General features: G+C 45.5%; 7 protein-coding genes across 7 annotated transcripts; 2 read left to right on the forward strand and 5 right to left on the reverse strand.

Moving 5' to 3' along the window:
* Positions 1-280: 280 nt before the first annotated feature.
* BGW36DRAFT_426409 (elongation factor 1-gamma) lies at positions 281-1,126 on the reverse strand (the record flags this gene model as incomplete). The annotated part of the gene is made up of 3 exons (XM_046220264.1): positions 281-762; positions 854-1,040; positions 1,097-1,126. 3 exons carry the CDS (start codon positions 1,124-1,126, stop codon positions 281-283), a joined length of 699 nt encoding a protein of 232 aa, XP_046073181.1.
* A 666-nt stretch (positions 1,127-1,792) lies between these two features.
* BGW36DRAFT_396416 (Alpha/Beta hydrolase protein) lies at positions 1,793-3,687 on the forward strand (the record flags this gene model as incomplete). Its single annotated transcript, XM_046218159.1, has 4 exons — positions 1,793-2,376; positions 2,424-2,786; positions 2,847-3,540; positions 3,577-3,687. 4 exons carry the CDS (start codon positions 1,793-1,795, stop codon positions 3,685-3,687), a joined length of 1,752 nt encoding a protein of 583 aa, XP_046073182.1.
* A 1,018-nt stretch (positions 3,688-4,705) lies between these two features.
* BGW36DRAFT_416260 (HAD-like domain-containing protein) lies at positions 4,706-5,595 on the reverse strand (the record flags this gene model as incomplete). The annotated part of the gene is made up of 2 exons (XM_046219341.1): positions 5,320-5,595; positions 4,706-5,268 (listed from the first exon to the last, which is right to left on the reverse strand). The coding sequence occupies exons 1-2, from the start codon at positions 5,489-5,491 to the stop codon at positions 4,706-4,708; spliced, it is 735 nt and encodes a 244-aa protein (XP_046073183.1). The 5' UTR covers positions 5,492-5,595.
* A 1,032-nt stretch (positions 5,596-6,627) lies between these two features.
* BGW36DRAFT_396432 (uncharacterized protein) lies at positions 6,628-7,635 on the reverse strand (the record flags this gene model as incomplete). Its single annotated transcript, XM_046218163.1, has 1 exon — positions 6,628-7,635. The coding sequence occupies one exon, from the start codon at positions 7,633-7,635 to the stop codon at positions 6,628-6,630; it is 1,008 nt and encodes a 335-aa protein (XP_046073184.1).
* A 1,122-nt stretch (positions 7,636-8,757) lies between these two features.
* On the reverse strand, positions 8,758-9,518 carry BGW36DRAFT_339972 (Scytalone dehydratase). Its single transcript, XM_046213054.1, has 4 exons — positions 9,457-9,518; positions 9,334-9,389; positions 9,236-9,277; positions 8,758-9,173 (listed from the first exon to the last, which is right to left on the reverse strand). Exons 1-4 carry the CDS (start codon positions 9,479-9,481, stop codon positions 8,784-8,786), a joined length of 513 nt encoding a protein of 170 aa, XP_046073185.1. The 5' UTR covers positions 9,482-9,518; the 3' UTR covers positions 8,758-8,783.
* A 1,630-nt stretch (positions 9,519-11,148) lies between these two features.
* BGW36DRAFT_396420 (uncharacterized protein) lies at positions 11,149-12,559 on the forward strand (the record flags this gene model as incomplete). The annotated part of the gene is made up of 9 exons (XM_046218160.1): positions 11,149-11,223; positions 11,305-11,547; positions 11,611-11,737; positions 11,780-11,796; positions 11,827-11,910; positions 11,954-11,969; positions 12,050-12,333; positions 12,371-12,476; positions 12,522-12,559. The coding sequence occupies 9 exons, from the start codon at positions 11,149-11,151 to the stop codon at positions 12,557-12,559; spliced, it is 990 nt and encodes a 329-aa protein (XP_046073186.1).
* An 803-nt stretch (positions 12,560-13,362) lies between these two features.
* On the reverse strand, positions 13,363-14,361 carry BGW36DRAFT_358244 (alpha/beta hydrolase; the record flags this gene model as incomplete). Its single annotated transcript, XM_046213952.1, has 1 exon — positions 13,363-14,361. The coding sequence occupies one exon, from the start codon at positions 14,359-14,361 to the stop codon at positions 13,363-13,365; it is 999 nt and encodes a 332-aa protein (XP_046073187.1).
* Positions 14,362-15,115: the final 754 nt, after the last annotated feature.

A 15,115-nucleotide genomic window follows, 5' to 3' on the forward strand; every position in this document is an offset into this window, starting at 1 on the left:
TACTCCGATCCTTCCAAAGAGGCATTTTGACTCGCTTATGTCAACGTTTGGAGATCCAGCTGTAACACTGTAGGAAGTCAATGAGTTGAGCAGCCCTTTTGAGACTTGAACGCTCTCCCAAGGATACCCCAAGGGAGAATAGAAACAAGGAAGAATGGGACGTGCAAATCTTCTTAAATCAACCGTTGGCGTAATTATGACTAGTCAGCTCTCTGATTTTCAATTTATGTACATGTACATCCCAACATCTGAGTTTGATAGATCTTCCATGTCGATAACATCAGGTGCTTCTCGCAATCTTAGCAAAAGTCGGTTTATCCTCTCGATCTATCAGAGGATATTGGAGAGCCACGTCAATCATTTCCGAGAAAGGCACCACTGCCTTCCAGCTACGATGACTTGTGATGTTTTTGTACCACCGAGTGGTGTTTGGGTTCTCAAAGCTCCAAGCTTTGTCGAGCACGTACATGAATCCCCGGGATACCAAAGAAGCAGTAAAGAAGTCTGCCAGGGTAAGACTATCTCCTACAAGAAACGAACGGTGCTGGAGATGCTGCTCAAGGGCTCGAAGGGCTGTCAAAGCCGCCTTCTTGGACTCTTCGACGCGAGCTTTGTTGAAAGTGTCTTTACCAATAAATGGTCGGAACCACCCACCGAGCTTAGGTAGGATTTCACTATTAGCGAATGACATCCATCGGATGATAGATGCAAGGTCCTGTTTGCCGCTGCCCAGAAGGGTTGTATTCTCAACCTGTGATGTAACTTTAACCCAGTCAACCTATTTCCCAGACAACATCGTAAATCTTTCTCCTCCTCACAAGGATATATAAATATAAAGATAGGTGGTACCTACGATAAATTGCTATAGCCATGACCTCAGTTAGTACGAAGCCATCACTGCCAACGAAAGTAGGCACTCGCCCGAGTGGGTTCAATTTGAGGTACTCGGGGCTAACTTGCGGAGGTTCAATTTCTACAAACTTAATGTCAAGATTGTTCTCTTTGGCAATGGTCAAGAGAACAGTGGAACGGGAATTGCCCTATAAAGCAGCGTCAATGCGAAGAAGGCATAGAAAATCCGCTGCGGATAACTGACATGAAAACCATATAGTCTGCCAAAAGACATCTTCAATTATTCAAGTTCCCGGCGGTCTGAAAGTTGTAGGATGATGGACGTCCAAGTCAAGTGAAATATTCTCGTTCTTTAAGGTTCATGAAGGATGGTGAACCCCTAGGCTGATATGTGCCGCATCGGAATGATTATTGGTGGGACCCGATTGTTACCCACAAAAGGATTCTATTTGTAGGTGAGAGAGCAAGACTCTTATTAAACTTTTGTTCTTCAAGCGTTAGGATTGGGAATTTCGTACAGTTGCAGGCTGTCACCGCTACCAATCTTCACAGGACAAATCCTGCGGTCCCAGTCCCACATCAAATGTCGTCTCGCCGAATATATCCCACATAACCTGGTGGAGCAGTACAACACTGTTTTGCTTTCTCAGAGTAGCAGTCACTTAGATAGCTATCAAGCAGGATGTTACTCTCCCTTGGTCTCTATCGTCTAGCATCTTCCGAAATATTGTATGAATAATTATCTGCCCTGTGGGATATACCCGCGGGACATGCCTGCGGGATAACGGCTTGTTGAAGCTGACTGAAAATATCCCCCACGTGGCTGTTAAGGTGTAAGGTGCATATATATATAAGCTTTTTGTCTACGGATAAGCACCCACATCAGTTAACAATTTGTGTCTTTTCTTTCTCAGACAATTAAGAAAGCCGCATTTCAGTTATGGGTGGAGCAATTAACCAGACTCTGGAGCAACTTGCTCTGAATGACAAACTTCTGCCTTCGAAGCCCTCTAAGGGACCAAAAGCAGTCTTCCCCACTTTTGATCCTTCCTACCGTGAGTTCAATGAAGAGGGTATGTCCATCATCTATAATGAAGACATTCCAGTCCGTGATGGCACTAAGTTACGGGGTGATATTTTCCGGCCCTTGAACACGACACTCGATGGCAATGAAAAATGGCCCATTGTCCTGGCTATTACTCCCTTCGGCAAACAGGTCCCTTCTGAACGTGATCAGAGTAAAACACCACCGAGCAAAGAGTTCGATGCAGGCTATGATGGTGTTTACATGTCTAAATTCAGCACATTTGAGGGCTCAGATCCTGCTTTCTGGACGAAGCATGGATTTATCTACGTTATCGTTGATTCTCGTGGAAGTTTTGCATCCGAAGGGACCAGGACAACCTTAGTGACACCAGTTGATGCATTAGATGCATACGACGTTATCGAGCACTTGGGTGCGCTGCGATGGTCGAACGGGCATATTGGAATGATTGGCTCCAGTGCACTCGGCACTATCCAGTGGTATGACTCTACGAAAGCGAAACGTTCAATGCACTAACTCAAACCAGGTTCGCGGCTTCGTTAAATCCACCACATCTGTCGTCCATCATTATGCAGGACGGGTGGACTGATACGTATCGTGATATCTACTACAAGGGCGGCATTCCCCACTTGAGCTTTGTGAGGGTATTGCAAGATGTTTATCTGAGTCACGGAAATGCGGAAAAATCCCCAGTTAGCGATTTAGTCTCAGCTGCCCTTCAACACCCGACCTTTGATGAATTCTGGGAGCGATTGGATCCCGATGTTACAAAAATAACATGTCCGATCTATGTGATTTCAAGCTTTGGTGACAGGGGCATTCATTGCCCTGGATCTATTCGGGGTTACCTCAAGGCGAGCGCGAAGACGAAATTTCTCGAGCTTCACCCGTGCGTATAGCCTCATCATGGCATTAGTATTCACTCTAACTTGGTTCCTCCTTTTCATAGGTATCGCAAATGGGAATGGCAGCTTACTCCCGAATCTTTGGAGCGACAGCTGGCTTTTTTTCACAGAACTCTCCAAGGTCCAGATCAACATGCCGCCAAGTCCATTGACTATTGGCCAGCTGTACGCCTTCACACAACCGAGAAACACTACGCTGGCAGCTGGCGCAGTGAGAATGAGTTCCCACTGGCCCGAACAATCCGAAGCCGGTATTACCTAGGGAACGACCAACAGCTGGTCACAAACAGCGGTCCACGGTTTAGTAATGGATTAGTGACATATGAAGCCAAGACTGGTTCCGTCTTTTGGCAGTATACATTTGGTCAACCAACCGAGATTACGGGAACTTCGCGTCTACACCTCATTATTTCAATCTCTGAAGGAAGTGACGCTGATCTTTTTGTGACGCTGCAGAAGTTAGACCGCCACGGGAACATTGTCTTCTTCCCTTATCATACGTATATCAACGATGGCCACGTGTCATGGGGTTGGTTGAGGGCTTCATTGCGGAAATTGGATCCTAATCCTACCGGCGACGAAGTAGCGCCTACTTTCCGCAAAGAAGATCAGCAGCCACTTGTTCCGGGTCGTTCGGTGGAAGTCGATATAGGGCTTCAACCTACTTCTACGCTTTTCCGAACAGGCGAGACTTTGAAGGTTATGGTACAAGGGCACGACTTCGGGGAATATTCTCCGGTGAATATTGTGTTTCCAGACCATGACTATGAGAAGTACGGCCCCGTATACCGGATACCTCGCGGTGGAACTGGTTGCAATCAGGGCCAGCATTCTATTTCCTTCGAAGGGAGCTACTTAGAAGTTCCCATTATTCCGCCAAAATAAATCGGGATTATAACACCATTGTCCATCTTTTCGCTTAATTTCCTTGCGTACCAAAACGTGACTGATAATCGCTTTGAAAAGGCCAGATAACTCACAATTTTTGGGTTTGGAATTTACTTCTTTCAGTCAGAAGAGAGAAAATATTGGTATTCTCCAACATAGAAGGCCTCAATGCATCAGTCATAGTACCGATTATTTTTGGTATATCGTTATTATTTCGGTTTGGAAATTGATATTTAAAATCAAATAGAGTGTAACTAACCTTCCGCTCGCCGGTTCATAGTTTTGTTCTGTAGCGAATTCACTCCGTTCGTAGCTCGCAGTTGCTTTGCCTGTGATAGATGAGTACTATGACCTAGCTCGTTTCCTGTATTGAGGATTTGCGTCAGGCGAATGACGCATTCGTGCAAGAATGGTATCCATAGATGACTTATCTATAACATGTTGTTTGTTTGTCAGAATACGTCTCTGGATTTCAATATATTACAAGCGTCACTTGCTACAGGGGAGAGTCAACCTTGCTTTTTTGTGCGAGTATTATGGCGGGTGTAGTCAGTGGCGCATATACAGTTCATTCGCCATCGTGATTTGAGTTTAGTTTCTTCCGAGGAAACTGGAATATACGTTGGTGCGAATTTCCTGGCCTCAATAGTGGTTTCATAACTCAATGCAAAAGATGGTTACTACGAGTATCATTAGCAAGAATAATCAAACTGAAGTTTTTAAATAAATTTCTCCATAATCTAATTCCCGGCCTTAGGAAACTAATGTTCAAGATATTAGACTAACATGTAAATGAAAGACCTAATAATACAGACAAAATCTGTTGGATTATATGGCTGCGAACTACATGACACTTGCACCGTCTACCATCCTGGAAAGCCCAATTGGCGGCCCACGCGTGAGTTTAGGTTTTGTGGGTTGTGGTGAAGCCTACAATAAGGACGACACCGGGAAAAGCAAGGCGTAGGATGATAAGCACCACGGCGTCACTACAATCCCCTGATCTCCTATCCTTTCAATAGGATGACTTGCGGTGGCGATTGATCTCCTCCACGATATGCCCCAAGCTACATACAATAGCCGTGGGCCGCAGATTCGGCATAGCAGCGTCCTGCCATCCTCTGTTGGCTCGATCAATCCAGATCGCGTGCATGCCCACACTACGTGCACCAACGATGTCGAATGGGTTACCACTTATAAGCCATACCTCGCCCATCTGCGATGGCTGCTTGCCGACCTTCTGGGCGAGGTGCTGATAACTCGTACGGGATGGCTTATACTGTCGAACCTCGTCAACTGTGATGAAGTCCTGGAAGGCGTTGGCTTGCGGGGCTAGGTCTCTGGAGCAGAGCACGGAGTTGGAGACCATAGTCCTAGACCCATTGGAGAACACCACGGCCTGGATGGTGGGATCTGTTGCGATTCGGCTCAGGGCTAGGTTCACATCGGGGAATATTGATAGGTTGTCATAGGCTTCCATCAGAATAGCGATCTCGCTATCACTCAGCTCCTCGCCTTGTTCTGCCAGGGCATGGAGCAGCGAGTTTCGAGTAATGCTCGAGAAGTCCTCGTAGCACCCTAGGCAAACGTTAAATATGCTCTCAGCGCAAGTATACAGGTTTGGCTTACCCATGCTGTTGAGTCTCCATGTATATTCCAGCTGGTACCGTCTCCAGAGCGTAGAGATGGACTTCGCCTTAGCCGCGTCGAAATGCTTCTCTAACTGCTTGGCAATGGAGTCTGTTGACAGTAGCGTGCCATATAGGTCAAAGGCCACGACAGTCTTGGTCGTCATGGTCATGAATGATGATCGTTGTCGAATTGTTGGGCAGAAATTGCCGTGGAGTCTGAATATGTTTAAGTGAATGCGAAGAAAATGTCAGTAGGATGGAATGAGGGTCCATGAGAACGTGGGTGGTGACAACGAGGGCTGCGGGAACCAGAGTGGCAACCATGGCGGCGGGAACTAGGCCGAGGGCGAGGTCGTGAATGCAGGTGGGAGGTGGGTAGTTGCTACGGTACCGCTGATAGAGTGTCTATATCAGTTTTAACCACGAACCAGACCGTTTAGAGCTGACTAGTCGAGAAAACAGAGACCGAGTCAATTTGAGTGCGTTTTCTGGCGTGTCGAAGTCATCGTTGTTAAGAAGATAGGTCGTATTTTACCGCGCTTGTTATTTCTTCCTCAAGCTTTTCACGACCTGAGGTCGTACGCATCCTCCTAACTAGTGTGCAGTTGAGTTGTATGCTATGACCGGTATCTAACCAAGCCTTGTTTGTTTAGGAAGAAACATGTAGGTGCCTTCTACATGTAGGTACCTTCTCCGGGTAGATCCATCTGTTATGAGCATGCGCCGTTCGTCAGAATAAACCATTACTACGCGGATGGATAAGACGGCACGACTAAGATACACAGCTATATGTCAAGAAGAGGAAGCCCTCAGTACCACCCTATCTAGGTAATAGCAGTGCCAATACTAAGGGCCAGTTCGCTATCAAAGGGGGCACCAAATAAAATCATTTACTGAAAGGAGGTAGCATGGCTTCGATTTTCTTTATGGGCCAAATTATTTTCTAAGCGTGTGATCAACCCAGGCCCTATTCCAAAGCTATGTAACAGAATATTAAATTAAAATGTTAAACATGGACTAATGGCGATGAGTGCACACATGGTGAAAAAAGGCAATCCCAGACGGGAGTAAGTACTATTTAAAATTTACAACTTTATCCGTACAGTGAGATTGGAATGCTCGTTGTAGGTCAGAGGAACATTGCTTAATTTCTGCAGAGCAGATAGCGTAACTTCTGACTTTATATACACCATTCAGCAACCAGGTTGATCGGAAACCTGTCTTGATCATTTCGTGGAGTAGAAATTTCTTCCGAGACAGGGTTTCGTATCACAACAGCAGTCTCGGCAATGCAACCGGTAAGTATTTACAGCCATGCCTTTCTATCCTCCTGGTATTTTCTGCAAAAATCAATGATTGCTTTCTCAACAGGTGGAAAGGTCAGACCTAAGTCTCTCCGGGACTTAGAATTGTCCAACCTGAAACAGTTCAATTTCCTCTCTCCGGTCTTTCCTTTCGGCACATTCTTGATCCACTCTGCTTGAGGGAAATGTGTGTGCATGGTTTCAACCACCTGCTGAAAGTCCATTGACTCAGTAGCGACTATATAGCGGCCATTGGCCTCCGGACGCAACAGCGCAGCAATGTGGGCATCTGCAACCGAGCCAATATCTGTCATCCAGGGGAAAGTCACTGCAGGAACATCCTCTTGCTTCCCATCTATTAGTTTTGATAGGTCAGAGTTTGTCTTGTTCATTGACTCTGGCGACGGCACATATTGAGAGTATTCACCCCAGGTATGGGCTGGATTAATACAGACGAGGTCGAAAGACCGAGGCTCCTTCTCCATGAAGTCCCATGCCGCTCTTTCGGCTAAGGCCTTCGATGCTGTGTACACAACGGAGAAAGCTGAAGATTTGGAAGCGGTCTCATAGGTCAATGGATTCCAGTCGTTTTCCGTATACGTATATCCAGGTCGGAAAAAGCCCAACTCGTTCTGCGGATCAATCATGGCTGATGCGGAAGATGTCATAACCACTCGTTTAACGGATGGTGTTTTTGCAGCTGATTGTAACGCAGACAAAGCACCTTTGATGGCTGGATCCAAGAAGTCTTTAGCGTCATTCATTTTGGAGGTGAAAGGAGAAGCGATATGAAGGACAGCGTCGCAACCCTTGATGGATTCTACGAAGGCAGACTCATTGCAAATATCGGGAACAATAAATATCGTGATAGAGTCACCGTAACGTTGTTTCAACGGAGCAACGGATTTTCCACTCCTGACAGTACCATGAAAGTCAATTCCCAGTTGAACCAGACGGTCCATCACCGCCCCGGCATAGAAACCATTAGCACCAGTAACAAGGACCTTCATTGCTACGGTATTCGACACATAAACTAAGACACGAACACGATGTGATTGTGGATGTGGTGTAAAGAGCTTTGCAATCGCATAAGTACTTAACCTCTACTTTCCATATCATCGACCTCCGCAAATGAGGAAGCCCCGCAAGAGAGAAGTCCCACAAGTGAGAAGTTCCACGGGGGAAGTCTCCGCATATTTGTTCAGCACCACAATACCCCAACTCCCTTGGTGGTTCCTTTTTATTCCTGGAAGCTTTCAATCCTGTATTCTTGCCATGGAAAGGTTATAGAGACATCCCACAGCGACTTCAGGCACTGATACAAATACCCACCACATTTATAAACACGGTTATCATGGAAGGTCGGAAATCTCGGATCCATGGCTCATAGTAGGGCCTCGTCCTAGCAAGTCTACTTCAACCCACCTCGCAACGTTTGTGATTTATAGACATATAATTTCAATGTTAACTTAAGTGCCATGTGGCAAGAGAGAGTTCTTTGGTGTTGTGACTGTTGACTCGCATTGCAGACATGTGGCAAGGTTAATGTTGCTGGTTGTGTATGGCAGGCTTATGCAGTAGAAACTAAACAGATGTACTAGATAAGTTGTTACCCAGAATTCTTTCCGGCCACTATATATCTAAAGTCCAAGTTGATATTGGAAATAAGACAATAAAAACATCTATCCTCTATATTCTATGTAAGTAGAACCAATATCATGGAAATGCTCTTCCGCGTTCCTTCTGTACCTAGGCATTGAAAACGAACAGCTGAACTCTACAAGCTCTAAACAGACAAATGATTCTTCCAAAATACAGTATTTAATTTTGGTGCCGAACAGAAGGGGGCTCATTTGAGGGGTGTTTAATATTTGTGGTCTGGGATAAAAACAGAGACAGAGCCTACCGAGGGGGGAGTTATCGATTTTCGAATATCATATCAGTACTATCGGAGGTTGATATCTATCCTATAAGGATTAGTGGCTTGCAAGGGTGTAACTATAGAATGATGATATTGAGCATAAGACTTTCTGACAGGTAAATGTAAAGGTATATACAGGATCACTCAACAGCCAATCGCTGGATTCAAGGACTAATACTGACTTAAGAGATCAATACTTATGTATGTCAAGGCTCAATCCATCCGTAAAATGTGGCCTTACGCATCGGTGGGGGGCCAAATTTGCTCCATGTCAAATTTATTCCAAATTTTGTCCATTTCGAATTCATTCCAGCGAACGGTTGGTCTAAGGCCAGCAAATTTCCACTGCCCATCAATTTTCTTGTAAAAGTGGACCATGATCGCATGCCCATGGCCCTTTGCGTAAACACTCTTTTTGTCAGGCTCAATATACTTCTGGTGGGCAGCTCGAATTTGGTGAGTACCGTGAATTTCAGTCTCAGAAATTTTTTCGTACTTCGAGGCTCCAAGAAAATGCTGAGTTTGTACCAAGGGGTTGCCCAACAACTTGGGGTTGCTTATCATCTTCACAAAATCGGCTGCTGGCAATGATCTCCAGGACTTGCCAAAAACCATTGTATAGTCGATCTAATAGGCAAGTGGTAAGTAAGATTGGAATCAGGTAGCATGGCTCCACGACACGTGCGTACTTTCAAAGTCGGGGCAAGAATTCTTGCTAAACGTTCAAAGTTCTATCGTGCGCAGTCAGCTCCTCGCATGGCTTAACAAAAATGCTTTCAGTTCTCACTTTTTCGTCGTAACAGTCAGCCCATTCAAAGGAGAGCTGGCTGACATCTCTCCAATCTAGTTACCTCGGTTTAGTACCAGACATCTCTACCACCGTAAGGGTATACAAGTAGCGAAAACTAACCCTCAAATGGAATCTCATTAGACATCAAGACAGAAATCGTGTGTTGTAAATATTTGGATGGCAAACTCTCCTCTTTGGCTCTTTTGTTCGCTATTGGGTATTCCTCTCTTCCCATTTTATATAATTTGTAGTGAACTGGCCCTGGTCATGATATTGCTCATCCTGCCTTCTCCCCAAGTTCCCGCAATGTTGTACATACTAGAACCCACCGCAATTGGCCCGCAATTTCCCCAGGTGCCGCTTTCTTTTTGTGGCACCCCAAGAATTAGAATTAGGGTTGCCTCCGCCCTAGCATAACGATCCGCGGCTGGCGGGAAATGCGGCTGACATAATCCTTTCCGCGGCAGAAGGTGTCATGGTTTGACATCACGTTCTTTACCTGGAACGCGTTGTTTTGTTTGCTTTGTTTTGCTTTATTTATTCTACCCTGCCTCTTGGGCCTTTAGGAGAGTTCTGAAGCTTTGAAGCTTTGTATACTCATTGCTATTTTTATAATCGCATCCTTGTCAGCAAGACCAAAACTCGTAAATTATATTCTAGTGTGAGCACACGCTTGCATCGCAAAGGGTCCATATTGGACATCAAGAATGGAGATGGCAGACAGCTAAAGAGTCGTGTGAGGATATCATCAAACAGACAGCAGACAGCATCAAGGCGTTTTTGAGGAATTGCCGATTCTTAGTCAAGATGCTAGAGTACTTCAAGCAGCCCCCAAAATCTGCATATGATAAGGCACAGGATCCTTTATAAATTAGATATGGCTGGTAGGCTACAATCCTGCAGAAAAGCCAAGGCGTGATGTTCCCAATTTCTGACCATCGAAACAGAACAAAACAGACATTTTCCGTTGTGTTCTGCTGAAACTGAGAGCCATTTCAGTTTTCAGCGGTTATATGCATCACAGTATAAGGTATCCAGGCAAATGTTGGTGAATACGGTTAGTCCATACAAATGGGACTAAACAAGGAATAATAAAAACAGATGATTTATCGGCTGAATCATCGAGTTTTAGTTCCGTTTGGGATAATTGGGTACCAAATGTATCAAAACTGGCCGCACAGGGCGGGCCCTAGGGCACCCCCTGGACGGAAACACACCGGTGGATCAAGGACTATGTCTGGCAAAAGGTTAACTTGTCATATCATTAATAATGGACCGCATCTAGTAGCTGAGAAGGAGTCTGAGCCTGAAGGATTTGCTTAAAAACTGACTGCTTAATCAATTTTCTCCCCCTCTTCCCACTCCTTGCTCGTCACAAGTGACCTACAAATAAAATTCCCCTCATCATAGATTTGCATCGGTATTCTCTCTCCTCTCCTACTCTTACTACCACCATAACTCGAGCAACTGTTGTTTCCCCATGGAGATAGTTTTACATCCGCCGCTGCAGGAGCCATCTATGCCGACACCGGCGCAACCCTGGATCCTAACAAATTATCACACCAATTTGCTAACTTCCCCGGCCTAACCTCTCTATCTAGCCAACTCCGTCACTCTCATCCGCCATTCGCCAGCACAAGGAGTACCAGACGATGGCGCCAATCGATACCAAAACGTATGATTAATTGTCATCGGGTGGTAGTGGTGGTAGCGGTAGTGCGCGACGGGCAGCAGGCTGATATGGTGCGAAAACGCTGATTGTTGAAAGCGGCCGTTCGGACAGGACATGCCTGAATGTTGAGTAAGCAGACGATGACCTGGAACTTCACTTCAATTAATGAGAAAATACAACCCGGCCGCCATTACGGTTACAACCTCCCTACGGACGTTGACATGGATTACGGTCATTTTAAACAATTACGCGATGCTACTATCAAGCGCTTAAACGACATCTACGAGAATAACTAGGCCAAGGAGGGAATCGATCTAAACCATGACCATTCCCGCTTCATCAAAGTCCAAGATTATAGAGATCACCTCCATAGACAACTCATGGAAATCGAGATAAACAGCAAAGCATATCTTACAGCCAGAGATCGCCCGATTATCCCAAATGTGAAGGGTGCCGAGCACGGCATTATCAGTGACAGATTCTTTGAGATGGAGAAGCTGCCGAAGAAATGGACTATCGTTGAAGCTGGCTATATCGCGGTTGAATGAGCCAGCGTATTAGCAGCTGTTAGCGTTAAAACCCATATATTCATCGGTGGAGAGACATTCATACGCAAATTTAAACCCATGATTCAGCAGACCATAACGGAGCGATATGAAGCCCATGGGTGTGAAGATTCACATGCTACACATAAGTTTGATGAAGTGCAGCTGTTGAAATATAGAATAAGTACGGATAAGCTACTTAAGTAAATTGATACCAACAGTAAAGAGCATGAAGTCAACAAGGTTCTATAGGCTATCGGGCGGGCACCTGAGATTAAGAAATTGGATTCAAGCATCCCAGATATCAAGCAGACGCACAGCAGACATGTTATTGTGGACGAGTTCCAGAACACCAACGTTTCGGGGGGATCTACGCGCGCTAGTCGACATGACGGGCCAGACGGAATTGACGCCTGGTACGTGGGAAATTTTCTACTCCATACGAAGGGTTGTTAATACTATGAGTGAAGGTAGCTGACACAATAGGATATAATAGTCGCTATTGCTGCCAGACAGCAACTCGTAGAACGTCTTTTTGGCCCGCCTGGACTCAAATCATCCAGTCTATCGTACGAGAATATCCCAACAGTGATCTTCGCGCACCCTGAAATCGGCATAGTCGGGTTGACCAAGCTTCAGGCACGTCAACAATTTGGCGACAACAAGATCAAAGTGTACGAGACGCGATTCACAGCGATGTTCTACGACGTCTTCCCGCCGGAGATGAAACACAATCCAACGCAGATGAAAATTATCTGCGCGAGACCAGAAGAGAAGGCTGTTGGATTTGCACATCCTAGGACTCGATACAAGCGAGATGCTCCAAGGATATGGTGTCGCAATAAAAGTTGGCGCGACTAAGAAGGGTTTCGACAGTTGTGTTACTATTTACCTGACGAGTGCCGAAGAATTGGTACGACTATGTGATGGAAATGCTTATCTTGCATTTGCTAACATTTGTGTAACAGGTGACGATGCGGCGAATATTATATCAGCTGATGTGTAGCTTTTAGTCTCGTTTTGGAACAATCAACTGATGCTGGGGCCATGTCATGTTCACCAATATCTAAATAAACACAGTCAGTTGCAAAGGGTCAAATAAATCAAAATCAAGTCTAAGATTAATCCCTCGTAAACATCGACAACAAGTCGGTACAGGTATACCTGTACTCTGCTCGACTGGAAAATTGCTCAACTTCTAGGTAAGATTTCTCGGCCAGCAAATGTCGGTGGGTTGGATGAATATCGCTCCTCCAGGTCTCCATATGAGAACGAGTCCTCTAGCATGGTGGTGCCAAGATCAACACCAAAACGCTGGACAAGGTTTTGAGATATGGCAATTCATATCCTATCGATTCTAGCAATGAGTGATGAATCTAAACGAGTCTTATAGGAAAGGACACATTGATCAGCTGGAGTTACTGAATTGACCGAATACCTAAAACACTGGAAAAAAAGCGAGCTTTTAGAAAAAAATGCGTCAAAAAAAAAGCTTTTACATTTCAAAATCTATGCACAGGCCCTGATGCCAAGAAATTTTCGATAATTATGGATTATCGACCTTTTTTCATCCATTACAATTCAGTTACTTGTTTATTAATGGTTGACAACCCTGTCACCGCCTATCAAGCTTACCGCAACCACCAGCGTCAATAAAAACCCCGACCTTGCTTGTCATAGTTTCTGAAAATCTATGTTAAGAAGTTCAAATGAGCATATTCATCGGCCATCAACATGGATCATGGCACGAAGTACGGAAGCAAAGAGGGACGTGAAGGAGATGATTGCAAATTTCTCTGTAGCGGCTATTTAATCAATTCTCATGGCAAGAAGCTGGCGAATAGCTTCAGTCGTCTCAGCTGGGCTCTCCATAGACCAAAAATGACCGCCTGGAAGATACACCACGTCGACGCTTTTCGCATTCGGAATATGTTCCCTGCAGTTCTCGTAGAATTCCCGAGGCTGAGTCTTACTATTATAACCTTCCATCACCAGAACAGGGGACATGATGGCTTCAAGTAATCGGTTCCGCCGATCAAGCCATTCGGCACGGAAAGTGGACGAGTTGAAGTATCGAGGCACTGCCCGCACGGTGCCTGGATACGAGAATTCCTGAATAATGCGAACAAATTCGTTTCTCGGGATGGGTCGCTCGGCGATCCAGGTATAGATCCAAACCACAAAGTGCTTGGGATCTTGCATCATCTCTGGATCCATGAAAAGGTCGCCTTGTGGCGCGAGTGACGGATGAAAGTGATACAGGTGTTGCTCACCTCGCCCGTAACGCAGCACCTTTTCAGGGTGCTTTGCGACAATATAGTCCGCCTGGACGGTGCCGCGATCATGGGCCACAATGTTAAATTTGGATGCCGCCAGTCCTATCTTCTCAAAAGCTTTGTACATCTGTTCCGCGACGCCTTCATGGCGGTAATCACCACCCTTCTTCTCTGACTGGCCGTAGCCCTTCAGGTCAAACGCCACACAGCGGTTTCCCTTGGCTAAGGCGGCCATTTGGTGGTGCCATTGGAACCAGCTGTCTGGAATCCCATGTAGAAAAACGATTGCCTCTCCCGATCCAGCTTCCACGTAGTGAAAGAGCACAGTCTCGTAATCGCCTGGCACCTCCACAAAGTGATGGGTGAATGTGACACCATCCAGCACTTCAGTGTCACCTTCTTTATCCTCACTGCGTGGCTCGACGGATGCATAATTTTGAGATTTCTCCTTAATTAAGTCTTGTGGTGGAATGAAGGTTTCGATGATTTTCTTGGCCCTGGCAGGGACCTCAGTGTATTGAGGAGTAGACATAGTGACCGAAACTTGCCAATAAAAGAAGTAGAATTTGATTTTTTTTACCTCCCTTCCTTTTGTTGTTCTTTGCGCTTTTTTGGGTGGGAAAGCTTGACAGAAATTGTATATTAGTCACTCAATCGTCTGGCATATCCCGTACAGACCCGCAGATCCCACAGGACTGTCCCACAGAGTCCCACCTACTCTAACCCTTGTGAAAATCAAGGTTTCGGGTTTAAGACCCAACAGCATGCGTACAGCGACCACCGCAGGGGGATTCTTATTTCCTGGCCAAACGATGAGAACGCATACCAGACACCACCGTAAAGGTAGGAATCCCACCACCCTGAGAGTTTTTCAATCGTGCTGCGCGGCTAGGACTTCTATCGAGCTGAGACTATGCTCAAGTCTAAGTCTACGCTACCTTGGTATATCATTTCAATAAGAAGTATACCTGCATACAATACTAGCTACAAGCACCGTGACAGAAATGTACCTGAGTTTTCTATATCCCTAGCTCCTCTTATCACGGCGTAAGTTCGAGTTCTAGACCATTGCCAACATACGACTTTACTTTTCAATTCACCCATTAGCGAGGAGATATTGCTTAAGATTATGCGTATGTCATTGCCACAACACGGCTCATTGCTGTTAAAATATTCGCTCTATATCTGAATCGCTTCTTGAATTTGTCGATTCTTGTCCACAACCAATCTGAGTTGCTTTCCCTGCCACTCCATGACTCGGAGCTTTTGTTTGTTTCCGGCACAAA

Source organism: Talaromyces proteolyticus, assembly GCF_021365285.1.
Source record: "Talaromyces proteolyticus strain PMI_201 chromosome Unknown BGW36scaffold_5, whole genome shotgun sequence".
NCBI classification, from domain to species: domain Eukaryota; kingdom Fungi; phylum Ascomycota; class Eurotiomycetes; order Eurotiales; family Trichocomaceae; genus Talaromyces; species Talaromyces proteolyticus.